This window comes from Amblyomma americanum, chromosome 2, assembly GCF_052857255.1.
Source record: "Amblyomma americanum isolate KBUSLIRL-KWMA chromosome 2, ASM5285725v1, whole genome shotgun sequence".
Classification (NCBI taxonomy): Eukaryota; Metazoa; Arthropoda; class Arachnida; order Ixodida; family Ixodidae; genus Amblyomma; species Amblyomma americanum.
In genome coordinates, this window is record NC_135498.1 from 80,426,591 (window position 1) to 80,447,442 (window position 20,852).

Genomic DNA, 20,852 nt, shown 5'->3' on the forward strand with positions numbered 1-20,852 from the left:
CCGCACGTTGCCGTGAGGGCGCCGGGTGCCGGCCAGCTGCGTACATGCCTGCCGCAGTGCCTGCTGCATTGCGGTAGGGACCAATCAGCGCGTGCACTGGCGGCACGTGTAACACGTTATGCTAAATGTCTCTATTAGAAGGCAGTTTGAGCTAGATGTATGGTAAGCGTTATTGTAAAATTCGCTGACAGCCTTTTAGCATAGCGCGTACCACCAGTGGCACGCGCCGACTGGTCTCAACATGGCAGGACAGTGTGCACCTGACTGGCATCTGATGCCCTCCAGGTTATCTGTGCGTGCGCAATAACGGCACGCGCTTCGCAGTACCCGCTGCACTGAAGGTTTATTGTCTCAGAAGAAAGCGTGGGAGCAGACGTACGGTTGTCCACACACTTGTCTAGAGTGCTTTCTTAAATGCAGGAAATGGCCACTATTAAAAGGAACTGCCTACACTGCCGTGACTGTGAGTGGACATGAGCATGTGCATGAGGATGTTAGTGAATGTGAGTCAAAGTGGACGGAGGAGAAGAATATTCGTGCACGAATGTGAATGAGCCACCTCTCACGGTGCATACACATGATGCTGTGTCAGTGTGGCGATTGCCAACTGCGTTTGCCAATGCTTGAGGGACAGGCAGTACAACTGATTTCGCAGTATTTTATTTCTCCGCATGCAAGTAACCCAAGCCAAAAAAGAGTTGAGTAATGTCATTTACAATGCATTCACCATGAAAGGAGCACTTCCTGTTAAATGCAATGTATTCACACTACTTGTGGTACCATGGAATATTCTGTGTGACCACGAGGGGTAACACGACATATACGTCACCTGCACTCAGCAGGCACAAATATGCAGAGCCTTTTAGGGCAGGTAAACTAATTGATAAGTCAATTTGTCATAACTTTCAGAAGTATGGAGACCACTACAACAGCTTCAATAATCCTTTCCTCTTTGAAATGCTAAAAAGAAGACATCAGCAGCAATGAGGTTTCTTAATTCATATAAACAAAAGTTTCCTTCCATATGCAGTATTAACGACCTTTAGTGCTCTGATTTCTAAAGAAGTAGTAACATGTCCATGAAGCCATCAGAGCTGCCTGGCACAAGCTATTTTTCATGAGAAACATTTTGTGGCAACTTGTTCACAGAAGACAGCATCTAGAACTTCTAATTGGCAGCAAGAGTTGTCATTAGACTCATACAGGAGGTCATTCAACAGCTAACAAAGTTTTGTCTGAAGCCAGCATTAAATATGCAGCATGCAACTGCTACAGTGAATTCAAGGAGTACTGCAGAAGAAAAATTCAGAAATTTGTTTCTTGAAAGTGCATACCAAAGCAATATTTCAGACATTTTCCTGATCAATATCAATCAATGATCATACTAATCAATGGGCAAGTGCAGGACATTACTTTATGATGATAAGCTAAGAAGCTCTGCTTGCCTCATGAATTATATGTGGTAACACAGTGTGTCCACTTGGCTTTTTCAAAAGCAGTGTGCTTCAAATTAGGCGCAGTGACAAAGCCCCATTAGTATAAGAAATGTCTGGGATTCTGCCAAATAAACTCTGAAGAATAATGCAATGTGAGACTCATACAGGACTCTACTGCCAGCCACACAAGGATGGTTTCGTAAATGCAAATGAAACAATGCACTGAAGCTTTTGCCCCCCAAAATAAATGTATTGTCACAAGGTAGATTTCTGGCCCCATTCATGGGTTTTTAGGCTGTTTTTATTCAAGTGTCAAGAATAGGCTTGGCCTAGGCAGTTTCACATGTATAATAACATAACAAACTCCCACATTGTGTGGACATGAGTAAAACTAAGCTCGTGTCATTAACATCTTAAATGCCAATGCCACCTATCATATTCGCTAAAATAAATGGTTTTGCCTCTGAAAATAAAGCAAGAAATAAAAATAAATGCCAGACACTTCACCCTCCATCAGTGCAATGAAGTAATAGTGATAGATAAGTGCATTGTACCCCACCCACTTGGCACCTTTTGAATGCACCCACTACCGGCTCCATCCGAGATATACTACCAGAAATGGCACATTCTCTAGAACATAGTCAATTCTTGGTGCATGCATACTACCATCATGTCAATGTTTATCCTCAAGGAGTGTAAACCATAAACAACAACAAAAAAAAACAACTACAGGATAGAGATTCCTCCAGGGTAGGTTACGTGATACAGTAGAATCCAGATGATAGCAATCCGACATGGTCGCAAAAAATAATTGTACCTTCCTTCCAAGATTCGAATTATCTGAAATTAACAAAATCCACATGCAGAAACAGAGGACATGCATTCACACAGATCTGTTTATGGCTGATGGAATTTATTAATGGCTGAGCGCTACTCACTGCTCACAGTGCAACTGGCGATCGCGCCTTTGGCGATGTGCAGGCCACGCTTAGTGAGCACTTGAAGATGGAGTTTGGACTCGTATGTTCATATCATCCGTAGCGGTGTGGGAGAGTGTTTCGAACACCTGAAATTCTGCACATTGTACTCTAAGCACTCCAGCCAGAAAATTTTACAAATTCGTTATCCTGCAATTCATACCAACCCAGGACAGCACCTGGACATCGTGGTAAGGTGGCACGGAGAAACAGAAGTAGAAGGGAGAAGGAGGAAGTGGGGTGTAATGTGGGGATGGCACGATGAGTCTGCAGCACTGCTCTCCATATAAATAATATAAAATGCAGTGGTCAGAGCTTCACACACCAGCGAAGGGGCCCAATGCGGGTTGCACTGTCTAAAGTGTCCATCTTGTCAGGGTCTGAATGAAGTGCTCAGCAAATTTTCAGGGTAGCGGCCGGCACCCCTTTCCTCCCCTTGGAGCCGTCCCTGGTACCAATCGTGATTGTACCATCGAGATCCTACTGTATCTGGATTCTAATAACCTGCCTCAGAGAAACTCTTACATTTACCACCAATGTCAAAAGAAATGTGAGCAAGACGACTTCAATGTGAACACAAGAACACAAAGGTAGTATTAGCTCCTGGAAGAGAGATACAGGCTGGGTCCATTAACACTTCCACAGAGCGTTTTTTGCACCACAGATGTGAATATCAGACGGGCTATAGGCAGATACAACTCAAGAGCAAAACCGCAAATGCCTCTCCGCCGAGATGTGAGACAGATACTGTGCCAATTCGTTTCCCCAAAAACCAATTTTCATTTCATTTCATGCTTCTCCAAGGATGTCCTCTGGCCAATGGCGTCAGCCGGTTCTCAAGAAGTCATGCTTAAGCCCCTTGTACCTAGTAGCATGACATAAGGTGGCTAGCAAGTGCTAGGAGAATAACGATGGATTAACAGATTAGACATGACATGACAATCAGCCAATGTCATTCGATGGATTGTCTCGTTTGAGGGCATTTACTGTTTCTTTCCTAAGTTGAGGGCACTTACTGCTGCGTTCCAAAGTTGCATCTCACTATAGTACTCAATCTCCCTCAACTATAATCCTCTTGTTTTGCTATTCCTATTTCGAATGTCTTGTTCACATTTTATTTGACATCACGGTACCTACTACTGTAAAACATGAGCGACAGACAAGATACTATGCATCATAGTGTCAATGTCATGCACATGAAAATTTCAATGTTTCACAGCACGTTACTGCTATCTAAACCTTTGTTTCTTGGTACCACACGTTCACTTTGTTCCGCAATGCCAGCATGCACAGCTTCTCTGCATTCAGATATTATATACAGACTCTTCGGTGAGAATGCTTTCATGAGCAAGATGACAATTTACAATGAAGTTTGTTACAGCACTTAGTAATGGGATGCTTCCATTGCAGTCACATGAGCAAAAAAGCGAAAAACACAGAGGAACATCATCACAACGATGATTTCAGCAAAATGGCAAGAATATGATGAAGTCTAGAATACTGCCAATAAAATGGCAGGACTCGAACAACAAAAGCAGTACACATGTCTATGCTGTCTCCCCAACTTGTACACTAGGAGCCAGCAAGGCCACCTACCGGCCATGCTATTGCGTGCCACACACGGTGAAGCCCAGCTGCGAATTTTTTCATTAGGTCAACTGTGTGCTGGACCAGAACACTAATAACTATGCACAAGCATCACCCACTAAGTACTGGCGGCCTCAGAACTAACATAACATGGAAGCCAAGACATAAAACAAAAGGATTTCCTTGCAGCAAACGCTTACACGACGCTCAAAACTGAAAGGTGCACTCCATTTCAATGTGCACCTATCGCAGTGTTCAGAATTTTGGGCTGAGCATTTAAAGAGGCATAAAATTCGGTGCCTTTGCAGCTCTCGAGCCCTGCCAAATGCAACTGAATCTACATCGCATGGCGTCTCACTCTGATCTCACGCCAACAAAGTAAAAAGAGGCAAGGTGATAAAAACTAAGCACTGACAATGCACAGATGATGCATGAAGTGCATTTTACCTGTACAAATAGGGAGCCCTGGTGCAAATAAAAACAGTTGCAAAATAAATACAAAGTTAAAACGAAGGCTATAAAATACCATAAAAATTTTTTGTTCCTTTTTCTTTCATGCATGCTAGTATAGGAGATGGCTGGGTAGAAGGAACTTCACGAAGCTTAAAAACAAACAAAAAAGGGGGACATAAGGGAATAAACAAGGAACGCTGTATGCAGTCCTCTCAGCTGTTACACTGCCCAGTGACACGTTCACAAGCTTATAGTCGAAAAGTAAAGCATGTAAATACTGAGAAATAGAGTGTAAATAGTGGCAGTCTTTCTTTTTTTTACATTCCCTCAACCTCTGAAAGAAAATTGACGGCTGGTTAATGTAAAAATGTATCTGCCATGATGCGGCACTGTCCCTTCTGCGACTCCTTACTGTTGATCCTGAGCACATCTACCTAAGCTAGGCCTGCTCAGACCTGCACACATCATTTTGCAACATGATGTGGTTTTCACTGCTGTCGCTGAACTGTATTTGCATCTTGCACTGCCGCCGCAGGAGTGTTTTTCGCTTGGTCAGCTGCGGCGATATGGGATCTTCGTCCTCGCTGCTTTCAGGGATCTGGTTAATGTAAAAATGTATCTGCCATTATGCGGCCCTGTCCCTTGTGCGACTCCTTACTGTTGATCCTGAGCACATCTACCTAGGCTAGGCCTGCTCAGACCTGCACACATCATTTTGCAACATCCATCTCGTTTTCACTGCTGTCGCTGAACTGTATTTGCACCTTGCACTGTCGCCGCGGGAGTGTTTTTCGCTTGGTCAGCTGTGGTGATGTGGGATCTTCTTCCTCGCTGCTTTCAGAGATGTGTGCCATTTTCTTCACGCTTTTTTTCCTGGCCTGAGTCCCTGTCTTCTGGCTTCTTGGTGCTGTGGGTAGAGAAAGAAAGAGAAAAGGAGGAGGAAGGGAAAGCTTTAGCATAAGCATTCTGAAGCTAGACTCGAGCTGCATGAAAAATATGCCTAACAATTAAAAAAAAAATAAGAACAGGCATAATTCATGAAAAAAAAAAGCACGATAACTGCCTTATCCAGACTCCTCACACTCACTGCTGCTTCAATAACACCCCGACACAACAAGATGCAACGAAAAACTGAAATCCGAAGTTGCCCATCACTGGCTCACGATCACACAACAAAGTTTAATACCTGGAACATCTATGAAAGAACAATTTTTTACATCCCACAATCACAGGCAGCACATTAGTGATGTTCGATTACGCATTAAACCAGGAAAAAAATGGTCCGTAACAAGGTGGCCTGATTGATGCTAAAAAAATGAACAATAGAAAAGAGCATATTATTGCACAATTACTGGCCACATTCACACTCTCTTGAAAAGCATACAGCAGCATGTCATCTTCCGTGTGTTCCTGCAGTCAAACACTTCACTTCCTAGAGCCATTGCATTACAGCAGCCTTTACAGCAGCTGTATATGGGCCCATTCACACTTGTGAGTCGCAGAGGACAATTGTACGACTGTTTTGGTCGAAAAGCGACAGTTGCAGGCCAGTTGCTCGCTGCTCAATTTTCCAGCCTTGTGACTGCGAGTCGCAAACTGCTGAACCAATCAGCAAGCTAGCAAGCCGAGCTTTTGGCAACGACGCCGACCGTGGACATGCCAGGCTGTGCTGCTCCCTGGCTGCCGTAGTCATTGCTAAGCCTAACCTTTTCGCATCAATGCCACAGATGAGGGCGCATGTAATAAAGGTGCCACTCTCATCACCGCGCCACTGTGAACCTCGTCTCATAATAAAATAATGATATGCTCGATTTCCGTGATGCCAGCAGCAGCAGATATAGCAGACACCAGACAAGCCTGAAAATATACTGGTTGGCTTTCTTTGACTCAGGAGGACATGACATACAAGAAAATGTCATGACATGACAGCAGTAGTCATCTAAAACTAAAGAAATAGGCTGATAACGAAGTCTGCTAGGAAAGCCAAGAAAAATATAAGAAACGAATACTAGTATCGGCACATTTGCAGAGAAAGCACAGGGCTCGTGCTTTGCAAAGCTCAAGGGCAATCGCTCACTCATTACAAGCACAGAATCCATTTAAGATCCGGGGGAAAAATGCCACAGATTGGCAGGCTCGCTTACTTGCACAAGATTGCTTGCGCTTGTTAGTGGATGCCGATCCGGAGTGCTTCTTGGTCCTTTGCAGCAGCTCACCGTCAGTGGCACCCTTGTTACGAAGATCTTCCACCAGATCTTCAAACTCCTGAAGGACCGTCTGCAGGAAAGAGGATTCGGGCTCATCATGCTACCACCACGCAGCTAAAAAAATATGGGGGTTGCGGGCAATCTGGCCACTGCACTCGACATTAGTGCTATACAGCTATTGCAGCGCAGTGCAGAGCTGTATTCCCCAATGCCTCAGCTCTCTGATAATTCGACCTAGAGCAGCAGAGCGTCACAGCTAACGTTTTTCACAAGACCTCAGAAAAAAAAAAGTGCCAGCCTGTTAACTGTCAAAATCGAGAAGAGCAAATCTCTGCCTGCTTTCAGGTCTGCGCAGATGGGCTTAATTAAGGACAGCTTCGGCTGATCGCTAGTTTTAGTCAAGCAAACAAAACAAGCATTAGAACTACCCCCAGACTTTTCTTTAGACTATGGGCCAAGGACCCTAGCCACAGGGTCTCACACAATGCCAATTTAATTTTCATTCTTCTTATTCTTCCGTCCAGACTACACTGTATCCAAACCAGGCACTCACCTTGAAATCAATTTTCATGATCTGCAGTTTCTTTGCACCTGAAAAAAGAAAGAAAGAAGGCTGTTAAGAACAAATGGTGATTGCAGTAGAATGTGGTAGCATAACATGGGTGCGCCAGTAATAACTCACTCGATATGATACTTGTGATGCTCTCGTACACAGCGTCTATGTGCAGCTTGTCCCCGAAGCACACAATGTTTTCATGAAGCTTTTTGATGCCCCGCTCCCCGAATGGAATGAGTGACATGCAGTATGCAAGGTCACGCCACTGGCGCTCCGTCCTGCAACAGTGCAACAAGAATAATTTGCCCATTTGAGAATGAAGCGCTTGAAGGGCCAACAATGTTCCCAAGGTACGTAACAGAACAAACCAAAGAACCGACAATATTTCGCACTTATTACTGCATAGCCTACAATTAACTCTACATGCGTAACCAATAAAGAACAAGCTGTGGCTGATATATTAAGTGATGAAAGATCAGTGGTCGCCCAACTCTTCAGGCTTGACGGATCATGGTGTTTGGTTGCCAAGCATGGTTTCGCAGTTTTGACAACAACTGCAGTTGCCATATTTTAACAAAGGTGAACTTAGAAATGGCTCTCACTGAAATTCTTGTGAATGTTCTGCAAACCCAGGTGATCAGAATGATTCTGGAGCCATCCGCTAATGCATGCTTAAGCAAGAAGCCCAGTGTTGCTTTAATAGGTAAAAATTGGTTACTCCATCACTTAACAAGTAAATTAAGGTCATGCTGGAGTTAGTTCGATAAAGAGGCACGACAAATGCATTCAGGCAATAAATCAGCCAATTACTGCTCCTTTTGTAATGCAGCTAAAAGCATCACGCTACTGCTGTATACTATTCACAAGCACTGAGGTCTGCTGTATTGGAATTTGCGTATGAGCATAGCATCACTCACGTCATTGTAAGAAATCTGAAGCACAGCTTTTCCACAAAGTTTTCAAGCTGCTTGTCTTTGCTGATGCACGAGAAGAGAAGCCTGGAACAAAAAAGTGGAGCTTGAAAAACTGAACCCCACAAAGAATAGATGGAAATGCGTACAGGCACTATATACACATGCTTGTTGGACCCGAATAAACAGAGTTGGAGAGGTTCTCACTTCATGACAGCATGGAAGTTCTCCTCATCTATGCCATGCTCTTCATCCGACAAATGGCTGATGATGTCAGGCAGCAGGTTGTACAAGGCGTTCCCCTGAAAGGTTTGAGGAAAGACAGTGTACACGATTGTAAGTCGGCTCGAATGTAAGCCGATCCCCCAACTTTGAATTTTCAAAATTTGAAAAATAGGTTGACCTACAATCGTGTAAATACGGTATGCGCTTTTGTGAGAGCAAGTCAGTTTGTGGTGCTTTTGAGCTTTCTAACCAATCTAACCTGAGCCAATCAGGATGGCATGTTTCATAAAAGTGTTCCTCCATACCCATCATTCGGTGACTGGTGGCTCCATCTCTGAGGAGGATTCAGTACCAGTATTTGGCCGCTTTATCTTTTCAGCAAGGGGCACTTGGTGTCTTTCTATTTTTTTCGATGCGATTCAATGCAAAGCGATTCGAGGACTTTTAAGGCTAACTACTTTACTTGTTCGGGGAAACAGTGCATTTTGACGGGCGGCATACAGGAGACAAGAACAACTCGGCGGGCATCATGTTTGCGAATGACAGTGCACCACTTTTCAATAGGCCTCTGCAGACTTGTGTCCATGCATACTTTCTCCGTTAGCTAACCAATGATTGAAACGTTTGCTCTATTTTAAAAACACCAGACCTAACTATTGATTCATTTACAGTATTAATTGTTCGAAAATATGGCTATACTATTCAGATACTCGAGAGACTATTTGTTGTGTTCCTGCAGCCCTGACTGGATGAAAGAGCTGTAGGTTCCACATTGCTGCAAACGACTTGTGGGGTGGAGTAAAGCAAAACCACAAAAGGGCAAGGCTTCGGCCATGGCATAAAAAAAGTTTGATTCTCTGCCATTAGAGAAACTAAAATAGGCAACTTAACACACCTTGGCTCCAAGTTCAATGAAGAAGTTTCGGCACATGTCGGCTAGCTCGGTGTCGTCATCCAAGACCATGGCTGCTATGTCACTGATCTGACCTTTGACCTTGATCATGTCATTCAGAATCAAGAAGCTGACAGTCTTCAAGGTACCCAATCTGACTTCTCGTGACGGGTCCTGCAACCTGTTTAATGAGCAAAATGAGAAATGTTAACCTTTAGTTCACCTTAGGCTCAAGGAAGGGAAAGAGAGAAAGCAGGGAAAGAAAGAAAGCAGGAAATCAGAAAAGCCAAGCTAAGTTGCTTGCACATCAAGGACCAGAATGCACTGCATAAAAAGATGCACACAATCGCTGACCGATTTCTAGGACTCGCCGGAGACCACCAAAACGCCCAAAAAATCAAATTTCACCAAAACTAAATACTAATTGAAGCCAGCTTCTAATTGTCAGCAGTTTTGTGCACATTCTGATGCTTCACATGACTATCTCACCACGTGTTGTATACACAGATGACGGCACTGACAATTGGCAGCTACTGCTTTCATGACATCAGCGTTCAATGGCTGCACTGCCATCGGAGCGTCGCGGAAGAAACCGCGGGCTGGGACAAAGTCCAGACGCAAAAGTGAACCTGTTGCTGTGGGAACTGTGCTGTGCCTGCCGCGCAGAGGGTGCGAAATGAAAATACGGAGGATGGTGGTAGAGATAAGAAAGAACCGACAAACAACTGAAACAAACACTCCGTTGTCACTGGTCTTCGTAATTAGGTCTAGCAACTACAATCTCAAAACCAGTGGAATGTTACAGCATGCGCTCTCAGTGGCTTGATTATAATGAGAGCTGTTTCGCCTGTCATCACGGAGCAAATTTTGACTGTATTGCGATAGAACAGTTGGGGCTGAGGTGTGTTTTTTTGCGAGTACAAGCTTTTCGATCACTTTGAAAAGCACCGCCATTTTCTACCGCTCGCCATCTCACTGCTGTGTGCCTCCCTTATAATAAACTACTACAAACAAACAGTTTATTATAAGTCTTCAAACCAAACCAGACAGGCAAATCTGTAAAAATGTTTAGTTTTTGTATTCTTCCCGCGTGCTTCATTGCTGCATCTTCGCATATTCAAAATGAAATGACTCAATACAGATGAGTTCTGCAAATATTGAATACTATTCAAGGTTCAGCAATGGGCGACGCCCAAGAACGCTGCGAGCTCGTTACTGCGCGTGCGCAATATGCGAACCCGCAAAGCTCCTTTTAGCTTAAATTCCGCTTTATTCTATCAAGTTATCGATCTCCTTTTAGGTCTGAATTAACAAGGTTCCATTATATACATATTATATGGCGCCTTGGCTATTGGCGGCGGTGCCACAGCGAGTTCTTTTGAGGGCCCAAAAAATACCGAGCAATCAGTTGTAATGCGTCCGAAAATTTAGGCGCTCTTCTACATTAGCTCGATGAGGCCTCTTGCGATGCCATGAGAAAGTCCGAATAATCAAGCATGCCTGAAAAATCAGGCGTCTGAATGTTCAGTCAGCGACTGTACACATAATCTAGCCCTTGAAAATTATAGCCCTATTGCTTTTTAATAGTTTAGCTTTGATGATTTTTGCGTCACAGAAAATAAACGCATATCAAATGGTGAGCCAGTTGTTTTGTGACAAGCGACACATGACCTTTAATCTAGTTATATTTGACGAAAGCTGGAATGAATGAAAGCTTCAATATTGTCACGAGGGATTGGGAAAAGGCTTCTTTAACAAGTCTTGCCTTGATCCACCCTTGTGGTGATCTATATACAATGTAATCCACTTATAACAATACCAGATATAATGATATATCGCTTATAACACTCAAATTCTTTAGATTTATCAATCCTCGCATTGCCCCTATGTAAAAATAAACCATACACAACGATAAAATTATTGGAAAAATAATGGATTTAGTGATAGGATTCTGGCCGCCTGGAAGGTGTTTCCACAAAATTGGTCTGAAAGTTTCATTAAAAAAAATGCTTTGAAGCGAATGACGTAAAAACTCTGCAAACAGACCAGTGTGGCAAAATCCGTGAGACAGTGTTACCTACGGCCTTGGGAACCAAATGCTATCATCGTCACGTTGCTGCAGGAAGTAGGGAAGAGCTTGTTTGGCTGCTGCCGTGCAATGCTTTCTCGCACAAACATAGTTTCCGCCGCTTCTGCTCGTTTGTGTGTTCGTGAAGTAAGCAAAAAATTGGCGGTGACTAAGCGCAAGGTGATATCTCTGAACCAAACCCCCATTTTTGTCATTGAGAATTTACTTTTTTTTTAAAGCATTAGCTTTTCTTAGCTTCCTCCATTTGGTGCTGTCCGCAATGCGAACCTTGGCAGCGCACCAAGATGCTGTGCGCTGATAACGTCAAGGAGGGTTTATCATTCCATGGGAGCTCCTGTAGGGGTGGCTCACTCAGCGAACCTGGCAGAGTGCCAAGACGCAGTGCGCCCTTGACAGGAGCTCCGCTTTGGGTGGCGACATGCATGGGGCACTACCTACATGCAGGGATGGGGGAATATGCGGCTGTGTTCTTTTCGCTTTATTTCTTTTTTTGCCGGCCCAGATATAACGATGATCGGTTATAACGATCGAATTTCCCAGTTTTCTCAATATCGTTATGAGTAGACTGCACTGTGTATAATCTGCTACAGATATAACTGAAAATCCAATCCTATGATGATTTACGAAAACCTCATGAAGCAGCCCTAGCAGCAAGGCCCAGCAGTATTTGAGCTCTTGGGAAGCAGCGTACCGAGCGTAGATCTTTTCCGTCCAGTTGTAGAGGTGGTTTGGAAAACGGACAACAAGGTCACCCACAGCCACAACCAGGTTGGTGCGCATCACAGGGTCTGGGGAGTTCTCCAAGATGTTGAAGAGCAGCGTCAGGTGTTTGTCACAGAAGTCAGCACTGCATAGCAGAGAAGGTAGAAGAACATGTTAACTGGTACTTGTGCCTTGGATGAACCGTATTTACTCGCCTGTTTATTTTTTTAAATTGCGCTTTCCAAACCCGGTGGTCGACCAATACGCCAATCACAGCCAGGCTAAGGTGCAAAACTGGCTACAAATGCAGAAAATATGAGTACAGAATGATGCTGACGATGCTAGTGCAGTACACCTTGCCCTCGAGTGTCTTCAAGCTCTCGCACAGTTCAACAGTTGCTGCCACCATTTCTGTGAAAAGGATTCCCGCACCCTTTCTTCAAGAGAGAGCCATTCATAAGATTCTCAGATAAGGCTACCACAAAACACTACCACAACGTCACACAATCGACCGAGGCTTCGTTATAAAAACAAGATGGACGATTTAGAGTGGTTAGGCCAAATGTGAATTAGGTGAGCTAGCCCTTTGGTCAACAAAACATTTCCCAGTTGTTCAGTTGTGTGCTAAGTCATGCCTCCCAAATGTTGGTGAACATACCAGGGGACAAATTACGGCCAGGTCACAATCTCGAAACAGTCACAAAATGGTCAAAAAGCCCCGCCCTTATTGGTGGGCACGGACTGGCGGACATATTGACCAATAAGAGCGGGGCTAATTGATCCGTTTGTGAAAAGTTTGCCATTTCATCGTCCCACAATTCAGCCAAGGGCAGCATTTAAGGGGGTTAGCGACATTCAAAACTAACTTTTTTTTTTTTTCAATGGATTTTGATCAAACTTTTTCTGCGTGTTAGAAATGATTTCGAACTTAACTGCACAAAATTTCAGCATTATGTCTGGAGGAATTTTTTAATATATTTTTTTCCCTCTTCTACATCTTTCAAAATGCCTGCAGATAAAGACAAAATGTGGCATGAGACTGGTTCAACATTCACTGCATTTCTGAGTGCATGATACGCATGATTTTATTCCTCGATTTTTTTTCTATGATACAAATCTTTTCTATTTTTTACAAAGCAGTTGGCATAGACATTTCAAAACTGTACACAAAATGTCACACCAAAAATCTACAATTCCTTCATCAAAATGAAAAAAAAAAAGCAAGAATGTCAATGCATAAAGCCCAGTTCTGCAAGTGCACAAAACAAAAGAGGCCAAAATACCATGTAAGGGCTGCACCCTGTTTTCCCACCCGAAACATTAAAAAAAAAAAAGAGATCGATGTAATGGCCGCACCCAAACTTTCCATGACCCACGCCGGAACAGCCTTCAAAATGCGTGCACACAGAAGCTTGCAGGTGCCGCCCGTAGATTGCGCCCGAGGTCGCAGGTCATCATCATCATCGTTTTCCTGAAGTGACTGAAGCCTAATTGCAGGTTCCTCTCTAATCAATAAACAATGCAAGTTGTATGCAAGGTACACAAAGTGAACCAAAAACTTTTTTTGCCCAAATCAGAACTGCCAGTGTGAACGGACAAGGATAAAAAGGAATTGTCTGATCGCAGATATTGCATTTATGCAATAACCAAATTCCAAGGAAAAGCCAACCTTCATATCACTATTACTGTAATGACTGTGCCAAAACGCAAAGTTCAGATGAAGTCAGTACGGTGGCATCATTGAAGTCGCACTTGTCAATTCATGCTGCTCGTTCTTTGATCACACACAAACAACTCCTTGTGGTACTCATGCATGATGAGCCTGCAGGCTCATACAAAGAGGACAGCACCAGGACTCACTTGACCATCATCAGCTTGGCTAGGGCCAGGGAAGCCACTTTGCGCACACCATCGTCTGTGTATGTACTCTGTTCAGTGACGACATGCACCACGAGCTTGCTCCATGCACCAAGAGAGCTCTCCTCTGCAAACCAGCGAAAACATGACGGTAACGATTATCACAGCAGGGTCCCAATGAACAAAATCTCAAAGGTGTCGAGTGCCAGCCAAAATAAAGTGCACTACCATTCGAAGCTAGACAAACAATTCATGATGCATAAATGTGGTTTGCAGTAGGACCTCGTTAATTCGAAGCTTGTCGGACCGCATAAAATATTCGAAGTCAGCACGTTTACGACCGAAAAAGGCGAGCTCAAAACAAAGCTATGCTCGGCATTTAACAATTAAAGGTGCACTAAAGAGAAATCTGAACCCATCTTTTTACCAGGGAACTCTATACGCACGTTCCGGGCATTCTTATAAACTTCAAATTATTGTCCTGTGCAGCCGATTGCCCTAATTAAATCGCATTAAACGTCCCGGCTCCCGCCTTTTTTTTAAAAGTCGACGCGGTAGGTAGTAGGAGTCAACCAACGCGTCAGCCAGTCCCGCGGCGGCTTGCCGCTCTGCCATTGGCAGAGTGATACGTAAATCAAAGAGTCCACGTGTATCTTTATTTCCGTGGGCATAATTTGCGGCTATATTGTCTGTGACTGAAAGTGTTTATTCACTGAAACCTAAAAAACAAAATAAAAGCGAAAGCGAAGCCGCTGCTGGACTGGCTGAAAGGCACTCCAAGCGTTGGTTGACTCCGCCTACGTATACCGCGTTCAGTTAAAAAAAAAAAGGCGGGAGCCGGGACGTTTAATTTGATTTATTTAGGGCAATTGGCCGCACAGGATAATAATTCGAAGTTGCTAAGAACCCCGCTGCGGTGGCTCAGTGGTTAGGGCGCTCGGCTACGGATCCGGAGTTCCCGGGTTCGAACCCAATCGCGGCGGCTGCGTTTTTATGGAGGAAAAACGCTGGGAGGTCAGTGCAATTTAAAGATCCCCAGGTGGTGGAAATTATTCCGAGCCCTCCACTACAGGGCTCAACTACGGCACCTCTTTCTACCTTTCTTCTTTCGCTCCCTCCTTTATTCCTTCCCTTACAGCTCAGTTTAGGTGTCCAAGGATATATGAGACAGATACTGTGCCATTTCCTTTCCCCAAAAACCAATTATTATTATTATTATTAAGTTGCTAATAATGCTTGTAGATGCAGTTCCCATGGTAAAAAGACGAGTTCAGATTCCTCTTTAGTGCACCTTTAAGTGCTCCTATATCAGGAGCTCATTTGGACTCGCCATGGTCACTGTGTCAGTGCCAGTCACCCGAATTTTTTCACATCAGTTTCGACGTCCACAGAATATGGTCGTGCATCTCTCTCGAAGCAACTCGATTACCAGCAAAGCTCTTTGCCGTTCACTTTGGCTGGCGCATTGATACTCTGACGTTCTCAGAGCACGCACGATTGCAGTAGCAAAGGTCAAATACATCGACTAGGTTAAATTGCACCACCCTCCTTCTCTCCCATGGCGCTTACTCCTCACGTAGATTTTCAGCTTCCGGTCTTGAACGGAAACGGTGATTCCCGTTTCCTTAGGGCGAGTCTGTCTGGGGCGGCGTTGCATAACTGTGGTTATAGTCTATCGCGTACCAAGTGCAAAAAAAGTCAGACTGCTAGAGGCCGAGAAACAGCATAGCAGTGCAAGGATACAAGGTCTGTTCGAACGTTGAAGTACGCTGCGCCATGGCGATCGAGGTATACCAAGGCAAGCCAAGGCACGGATAGAGCAGCTATACAGTTCAAACCATTTATAACGTAACCGCTTATAATGTGGGACCGCATTGTATGCGGATTTTTGTGACAACCGCTTCGCTTCCCATAGAGTTCAATGTATTGGCCTACCACTTACTATGCGGCAGCGCGTAACCGAAGACCGCATATAGTGCGGGTTCTGGATAGCTTGGCGGCCCACGTACCGGCGGGCGCGAGGAGCGTGCTATCCAGATTGGGCAAGAAGGGGGCAACAGGCGGGGCGGGGGAGCGTTGTCGGCGTGGTTCGAGGCAAGACAGAAGGCAGGAGAGGATAGAAAACAAAAATAGAAGTTGCAAAGCAGGCTTTTTTCCTCTCACTCTCCGATGCGCCTCCCTGATTGGACAAAACTTGAAAGCACGTGATGGCACGGCCAGACGAGCATGCTGGAGCGGCGGCGGCGGCGGCGAGTGCCCGGCATGACCCTGCAAGCGCTGCTCATACTACGCACAGATGCGGGAGCGACTTGTCACGCCTGAGCCCATGAGCGAGATATGTGTCGTTGCGTGTAGCGAAAAGTTGACAATGTAGGCAAGTCTACCAGTCTCGGCCGTCTTCAGTTCCTTTGACGTCTGCTCCTCCGAAAGCCAGGAAACGGCAAGCTCTCAAAACCAAGCAGAGCATTATGAGGGATGTCGAGAGTGGCTTGAAAAAGGCTATGGTGGCAAAAAAGTACGGTGTCACTGACGTTACTGTGTCCGCCATTGGGAAGAACAGCGACAAGTTGCAACAACAGCTACAGGAAGACTCGGCGTCCCTTGCTAGGAAGCGGATTCGTGCGTCAAAGTAAAATGATATCGCCGCTTTGTTTGAACTGTTTCGTGAGTTTCGGGCCCAGAGAGTTCCTGTGAGTGGCTCGATATTGCAAGCCAAGGCCGGGTGCCTTGCAAACCTTTTGGGGCATGATGATTTCAACCCACTGAACTGTTCTATTCAGCGTTTCAAGGACCGGCACGAGATAAGCTCAACGTCGTTGTCGTCGACCCCAACGGCGTTGCGTGTGAAGTAGCTACCTCGGATGAAGACATCGTGGCAGCGGTGCGCGGTAGCGATGAGCTTCTATCCGAGGATGAGTCCGACGAAGTGAGTGAAAGTGCAACAGAAGTTTCGTGCAAACATGTGCTCGACTGTTGCAACAAACTGCGCCTCTACTATACTCAGAGAAACCTCAGCGAGCAAGCCCTGAAGTGCCTCACTGTTTTTGAAGACGAAGCCATTAGCAACACAGTTCAATCGCAGTGCCACACTAAAATAACGTCGTTCTTCCATTCACTACGACGCTTCGACAAAAAGATCAAATAAACTTCTTTGTTGCCTGTGACTGCACTGTTGTGCGTCTGATGCATTGTCAGGTGCACTTTGAAAGGTAGGCCAACCATTCTGAAAACGCGAATGCATGGAACAACTATGTTTTGGTTACAGTGCAGTACAGCTTATAATGAGGGTTTTCCCCGACTCCCGCGGTATGCGTTATAAGCGGTCTATGCTGTAAAACGCAAGACGACTACTTGCGAAAGGCGGAAATTGGAACCGGAAAAACCATACGAAGATGCGGAAAAAGGGGAGCGGTTCTCCTCAAAGATTTATGCTCCTTAAACAGAGTGTCAGCGACCACAGAGGGGCTTTACATCAGATATGAGGCACGGCCCAGCTTTAAGGCACATGTACAGAAGGGTTGTTGTCAGTTGAAGAGGTGCAATGAGAAGAGCGGGCACGTGGTCAATTAATCCGGGCGTGGCGTATTTTGTACTGAGTTCGGCACGGCCTCTAGCGTGCACGAAATAAAAACTACGCTGAGATTGAAATATTTGTGTGAGAAATAAAAACCATTCAAACTCCGCCGATCCCGCATAGCGCCTCGCGTCTGCGAATTAAATGAGCAGGTGCAAGCTGCCGGTTAAAATTAAATGCTAAAATCTACATTACAAATTATGGGACCGTATAAATTCTACAAATTAGCCGGGGTTTCGAATTAACAGAGTTGGAATTATCGAAGTCTCACTGCACTTCATTTCCACTACGAGTTTGCACTAGCGAGCGAATGCAGTGAGGCAACATACATGGGACATGTGGGAGGCCGAGGGGAGAGTTCTTAGGAGCCTTCCCACCTGCTTCCCAGAGGCTTTAAAGGGGTCCTCCGGATGCTTAGAAGCAGGATAAGGAGGATAAAGCTCATTTGCCTCAGGACATCAACAGTACCCAGCTGATCCTCATCCTCTCTTTTCCTGGCAAGAGCACCTGTCATACAAACTGCCCTGCAATAAAGGGTAAGCGTGCCCTACTTCCTTGCAACGGCCCCAAGGAGAGATCGCTCCTCTGATTTGAGCTAGCATTATATTATGGTGGTGGTGGTGAAAATGTTCTATTGAGGCATTTAAGAGCAAGGGATAGTACGGTCGGGTTTCCTAGTCCGGGACTCTGTTGGCTGATGCTGCCACCCTTGCTCGGTTGAGGAGCGGGACTTGGTCCTTGAGCTGCAAGCTGGTCAGAGCCACCTCCCACTCCTCGGTCATTGGCTGACAAATGAGCATTGATTTTAAATTGGCCTGACAGGCCCAGACTGTATGATACAGGTTGAGGATCTTGCCCCAGACGTGGCATCCCCTGTCGAAGGAGTCTGGGCGTATGGCATGTAACCTGGATAGATATGAGAATGCCTCTTTTTGTAGGCGTCGGAAGTGTACTTACTGTGTTTTGTTGAGGCCCTTAGCTGAACGAGGATATTTCCAGGGCATTAGTTTCTGGCGTTGTGTTATATATATATATGTAAGTATTGAGCATGTTTGAGTAGGCGTGTTCGTCAGAAGGACATGGAGGGTGAAAAAGCAAAAAAAAAAAAAAACGCTCGGGCGACAGTGTTTGCACGCTTACCCCCCGCCATCACCTGATGGCCAGGTACCCACGTCAGGTGTTCGATTGTATGTGGTGGGCCTCATGTTTTTTGACAGTTTTGAAGCAGACCACAATTATGATTTTCGAATTCCTCCTGTTCTAAATAAGCACACTCTCTTCTTTCATTACTAGGCTTGCATCTACTACCCAATTATTTTTCTTGAAATTTCACTTTTGCAATGCCACGGCTACGCTCCTTGTCTACCCAATGTTGTTCTTACCCGGTTTACTAAATGAGACGCTAACTTCCAGCCTTAACACATATCCGACATAGAGCAAGGGAGTAAACCAACGCCAGTGTCCACCAATCTACTGGCGCCAAGCAGCTTTCACAAAGGCGAAACCATCACAAAACCACTAAACCAAATGCAACGTGCCAACCATTTTAATTTCTCTGACTATGACAAGTGCTCATCAGGCTATATTTGGCACAGGGGAGGCGGAGTACAGAAGAGAGCACGCAACAACAAAAGAGCTGTGCCATTTTGTGAGAACTTGAAAAAAAAAAAAGAAAGCCGCTCAATGCTTACCGCCTAACACCACATTGTCCAAAAGGTGGATGATGTACTCTGCGTCCGTGTCATCAGTAACTGGGCCCAGCATTTCATCATCGAGGTTCTGGCTGTCATTCCCTTCCTGCCGACAAAGCAGAGAGAGCATCATTAAAAATGAGATAAAAGCACGCAACACTTTTCCTCACTGCTGTGAGCCTTTGCCCTATGTACAAACAATTGGTATGGAATGGAATGGTGCCCAGCAAAATGTTGCAGTTGCAGTAGAAGCAATGCAGTTTGTCTGCTGCCTTTAAAAGTGATCTGCCAAATGTGTATGCACGGTGCGATTAAATAAAAGAATGCATCTTTCATGCTGCAGCCAGTGAATAATTAATGTCAAGCAGACACCGCCATGATTCGCCTGGCTACTAGTGGGCAACACCAGTGGAGGAGTCTTTCCTGTCATGTTTGAGGTCCTTGTGCTTTATTTCTTTAAAAAAAAAAAAAATGTGTGCCAGAAGAATCAAAAGTAACTCAGACTGTATAGGGCAAGAAACTTGTCCACACAACAGTGACATTTCATAACAAATTGCATGCTGTCCATGGTCCTGCCCTCAATTTTTTTTAACAGCCATTGATTGGAAGTTAGACACTAAGAAACTGCCACTGTCAATGTTCTTCGTGCAAGATTTAGAACAGGCGAGCAGCACAATAAAGGAAAAATAAGACAAAACAAGAAATGACCATTAAGGACTCCAGATAAGTGCAAGATTACAGTCTGCAGAAGAGGGAATTCGAAGCAAGCAGCCAAGTGGTATGCCAACTAAAGTTTGTCCCGCTCCTTTGAATAAATAAGACACTACATTTATCAAGGTAAAGCTTTAACAACAGCCTATGAAACCCAGACACAGGTGATATGCACTTGTTTATTAAAACATGCACTGTGGCAGCGATCTTCGGGGCCCTAATCCCTGTGTGTCGTGGCCCACTAGTAGCCACTCTTAGGTTTTCTTGGGTGCAGCACATAAGCTTCCGCATCGATATCATCGGCTTTGTTACAGACTAACGTCTAATAACACGCAAGTAACAAAAAACAAAGGAAAGGAAAAAGAAAATGAACACTAAGAAATGAAAAAGTCTTCTATAAAAGGATTCTGCACTACAAATATAAGGTGAACGTTTAGATGCGTGAAGCAGTTTGCTGAGACAAGTTGTGTGCACACAAAAATTGAAAACAAGCCAGGCTTTCCTTTCACTTTGCAGAGAAGCCTGATGTTGCCTGGCCTACCTGGCTCATGGAGACGACATGCCCCGTAGCAGACATAGACTGCCGTTTCTTTCGTTTCGTGACCCGCTCCTTTTCGTCCTTGATGGTCTCCCGCCTTCGCTTCAGTTGAGCAAACACATCCACGTCGAGATAGATGAGCTGGCGCAACGCCACTTGACCCACGCAAGCCAGAGCACGTGACAGCATCAGGCTTGGACATTTGAGAAGAGGTGCCGTGCACGTTTCCTCCGATGACACCACTCCATTTTCCTGCTGATCCTGCAAGTCTTGTGACCCTGGTGTGCAACAGGGAGAAGTTATATGTACCAGGCGTTGATTTCTACGGTTTGAACAGTACCTCTGGGTGTTTTAATACTCTCTAAATGTGGCACCTGAAACTGTCGAGCGCAGAGGAGGATAATAAGCAAAAAAGAATGATGTTGCTGCTTCTACCATGTGTGGAG

The 20,852-nt window shown here is 44.9% G+C and overlaps 1 protein-coding gene across 1 annotated transcript in view; it reads right to left on the reverse strand.

Annotated features, from left to right (window-relative positions):
• Positions 1-642: 642 nt before the first annotated feature.
• The window catches only part of Cap-D2 (CAP-D2 condensin subunit), a 64,210-nt gene continuing 44,000 nt past the window's right edge, over positions 643-20,852 (reverse strand). The window contains exons 23-33 of the mRNA XM_077654724.1: positions 20,410-20,684; positions 19,158-19,263; positions 13,896-14,019; positions 12,025-12,180; positions 9,248-9,425; positions 8,335-8,429; positions 8,134-8,214; positions 7,343-7,494; positions 7,214-7,251; positions 6,598-6,730; positions 643-5,360 (exon numbers count right to left, since the gene is read on the reverse strand). Coding sequence (XP_077510850.1) covers positions 5,164-5,360; positions 6,598-6,730; positions 7,214-7,251; positions 7,343-7,494; positions 8,134-8,214; positions 8,335-8,429; positions 9,248-9,425; positions 12,025-12,180; positions 13,896-14,019; positions 19,158-19,263; positions 20,410-20,684 — 1,535 coding nt within the window. The 3' untranslated portion in view covers positions 643-5,163. The remainder of the gene's footprint in view (positions 5,361-6,597; positions 6,731-7,213; positions 7,252-7,342; positions 7,495-8,133; positions 8,215-8,334; positions 8,430-9,247; positions 9,426-12,024; positions 12,181-13,895; positions 14,020-19,157; positions 19,264-20,409; positions 20,685-20,852) is intronic.